The sequence below is a fragment of the Pygoscelis adeliae genome, unplaced genomic scaffold (assembly GCF_000699105.1).
Source record: "Pygoscelis adeliae isolate BGI_AS28 unplaced genomic scaffold, ASM69910v1 Scaffold52, whole genome shotgun sequence".
NCBI classification, from domain to species: Eukaryota; Metazoa; Chordata; class Aves; order Sphenisciformes; family Spheniscidae; genus Pygoscelis; species Pygoscelis adeliae.
In genome coordinates this window covers 293,763-297,214 of record NW_008824285.1, presented here as the reverse complement: position 1 = coordinate 297,214, position 3,452 = coordinate 293,763, and the positions used below count along the sequence as shown (strand labels likewise).

At 53.7% G+C, this 3,452-nt stretch overlaps 1 protein-coding gene across 1 annotated transcript in view; it reads left to right on the top strand.

Annotated features, from left to right (window-relative positions):
• BAG4 (BCL2-associated athanogene 4) overlaps positions 1 to 3,452 on the top strand; it is a 5,014-nt gene extending 1,562 nt beyond the window's left edge. The window contains exons 3-5 of the mRNA XM_009318616.1: positions 35 to 205; positions 578 to 820; positions 1,951 to 3,452. Of these exons, the coding sequence (XP_009316891.1) occupies positions 35 to 205; positions 578 to 820; positions 1,951 to 2,454 (918 nt within the window). The 3' untranslated portion in view covers positions 2,455 to 3,452. The remainder of the gene's footprint in view (positions 1 to 34; positions 206 to 577; positions 821 to 1,950) is intronic.

The window sequence follows — 3,452 nt, the reverse complement described above, 5'->3', positions numbered from 1 at the left end:
CGCGCCCCCCCCGCCCGCCGCCCCCCTGCCGCAGACACAGGGGTACTACTGCTCCGGGCTCCCGCGGACGCCCTACCCTGCGGAGTCCACGGGCATGTACCGGCCCCCGTCGCCCGCTCCCCCCTGGAGCTACGCCCCGCCGGACTGCCCCGCCGAAGGGTCCTCTCTCAGGAGGCAGCAGGTTCCTGGCTACTCCCCACCGCAGGTAAGAGGCCAGGCACCGGCCACAGCAATTTCCAGCCCCGGCAGCCCCTGGTGTCGGTGCAGCTGCTGGGCTTGAAGTTCCCGCAGCAGGAGAAGTTGTTTTATGGGGCCCCAGTGGTGGAGGGAAAGCCCACGGTGCCTCCTCCGATGGATCCATGGATCCTAATGGCTGTTGTGCCTTGGGCAGCTTGCCCTGCCTGGTTTTATTCTTATAAAAACTGCTGGTCACCCCGTTCTCCAGAGAATCCAAGCTTGGGGGCTAGGAAAGCAGGAATCGGGCAGCAAGCCTGATGCCGCGGCTGTTCCCAGGGCTGTCTGGAGGGAGCGGTGCTGGGAATGACTCCAGGGGTTATGTCTGTTCCCCCTCTTGCAGACCCCGGGAATGCCCATCCCACAGTATCCATACGGAGACAACAATCCAGGGGTCACGCCGCAGGGGCCTCCGCCGCAGCCCAGACCCCTGGAAGACACGTGGGCTCCCCCCACCGTCTATGGGGTGCAGCCGCGTTACGCGTGGCCCGCTGCTTCGGCACACGGGAACCCGTTCGTCTCCGATTCGCACCCATCCTGGACTGGCAGCGGAGCTCCTTCCCACCCTCCGGCGTGGGACTCAAAGGTACAGCTGATGCTTCTACAGCACGTGCCTGGGCTGGGTCCTGGCTGCGGTCAGACCTCCTAGATCATACAGCTCTCCTCAAAGCTTGCCTCCGTCTCCTGGGAATGCCCCTTTCTCCAAGCACACTCAGTTTAGGTAGAAACAAAGCAGCAGGTATCCGGAGTACTGCCGGCAAAATCTCCTGTTTGCATACAGAAAGCCAAAATCCACGGCTGTAATTCCAGAAAGGTACTGGAGATACCAGACGTCCCAGGGCAGGTCTTGGAACGGGTCAGACCTTGTCTCGCTTGTCCAACTCTTCTCTCTCAGGCAGCTAACGCTGCCAGAAATCCTCCTGTAGAGTGTGGGACTGACCTGCGGGTCAGTTTGCAGACTCTGGTATTCCTCTACAAGTGCTTGGTTTGGGCACAGTCATCCTCTGCTGAGGAATGTTTTAAGCAAAAAATCTAAGGAAAGGATGCATTTGGTGGGGTCTGTTCATCTCAGCTTCCTCTGGGTTTGATCAGGAGTCAAATGACTCTCCAGAGGTTTGGTCCCCAGGCAGCAGCGCTGGCATGTGCGGCAGCAGCCCTGATGGGGGGATGTGTGGATTCGGGGGTGGGGGCTGCTGTTATTTGGGAACGGTTCAAAAGTGTGCTAGCTGCGGAGAAGTGTCTTCTCCAGAATATCCAAATGGGACCGTGTTGAAACCTATTTAGCATCTCCCCTATTCATGGGTAACGAGTGTTCAGTGGCTCACGCCGTTTCTTCTAGACACGTGCCTCTTGCTGGGGATCTGCTCTTTAACGGCCAGGGACTGGAGCACAGGTCCCGTGTCCCTCTTTGGGACTTCTTGCAGAAACCAGCCCGCTTGGCAGGACACAGGGCGCCAGCCCGCAGGGACGTCATGTGTTACGACATCACGGTGTGTGACAGTCTCAAAAATGCTGCCCAGATCCCTGGTAATGTCATGCCTAATCCGGTCTGCCCTGTCCTCCCAAGCATGCACACCGCAAAGCAGTCACGGTGTCACCTGCTGCCCAATTCCCTCAGCCCTGCTTGCCTGCCTTTTGAGTGCAAGATTAAAAACCGCGCTTTAAGGGAAATGCACTTAAAAGATATATATTTTTTTTTTTTCCTTCTGACTGTAGGATACTGCTTACGACAAACCCGAGCAAAGTGCAAACCAACACAACTACTATTCTGATGTCAATCACCAGCACTCTGGGACAATGAATGACCACAAGCCAGCCACTCCGCTCAACGCCAAGCCATCCCCCTCAAACCCCAAGGTGCAGTACAGCGCACAGCCCCAAATGTACGACAGCGCATCTCGGAAGCTTTTGGCTGGGAACCGGGAGGCTGGCTTTAAACCTGGTGACCAGCCTTCAACAAATTCTGCAGCCATCCAGCCAGAGATTCAGAGAATCCTCCAGGTTATGGGGGAGGCTGAACAGCTGGAGCAAGAGGTGGATGAATTTGTAGGAAAAAAGACAGATAAATCCTACCGGCTTCTGGAGGAGATGTTGACCAAGCTGCTGTTGGAACTGGATTCCATCGAGACTGGTGGCCAGGACAGTGTTCGGCAGGCCAGGAAAGAGTCCGTCCACAGAATTCAGGCCATACTAGAAAAACTGGAAAGAAAGGGATTGTGAAAGCACATCAGTCACAACACACAGCCTGTTGTTGAGGTTCCAAAGAGTTTTAGTTCTGTTAAATCTCAGCTCTTTCTGCTACGCACTATTGACAATGGAATAGCAATAAGCCCCGAGTTAAAAAAACAAACAAAACCACCAAAAAAAAAAACCCCAACCCAGAAGCCCAGCCCCAACAAATAACTTGGCAATGGACAAATTAAGAGAGGTCTAAGCAGCAAACTGAATTGTTTGTTTGTTCCAGGCTTTGGAAAAGCAGAACCATTCGAGGTACTTACGCTGTAGAGGTCTCCGTGGGGATCTGCATCCTCTTCAGCAGCAGGAAGAAAATCACTGTACAAAATTCCCCAAACCAGGCCCAATCTATAGGTGCCTCCTGCAGCCACAGCTGGAACACTTGTCAGATGTGGTCACAACAGTGCTGCAACGTGCAGCCACAAACCAAGACTCTGGGCTTGTCAGTCACTGCGTGTATTTTCAGCTTCCTCACCATAAAAACTTGTGTGTCGTCGCGGGGTTTTGTTTGGTTTTAGTGCACTCAAGTAGCTACACTGAAGTGCTGCAGAAAGGGACCACGCTGGCAGCCCAGTCAATGCAAGCAGATGTCACGTCATGCTGTTCCTCCTCTGTCGTGAAGAGCCAGTCCGTGGTGTCCCCCGTGGGCACGGGAACACAGCCTGGAATTCTCAGTTCTGGCGCTGAAAAGGACGGGTACAAGCAGAGAAATGATGTCAGAACAGAGCAACCCGAAATGGCAGGATGCTTGGAAATGCTTTCCAGGTCACTTGGGTAAAAATCCACTTTTTAATTGTAAGGTACTTCCACATACTGCAAGTTTTGCATTCCACTGCAACGCCATACTCGTGGCACTGTACAATATGGAGGGGAAGGGAACGGCTCAGCCTACTGTTAACCTTCTGGTTACAACACGTTAAGTGGATCATTACTGTGTGTGACAAGATAATAAACCCTGACAACTTTTAAATGTTATTTTGTAA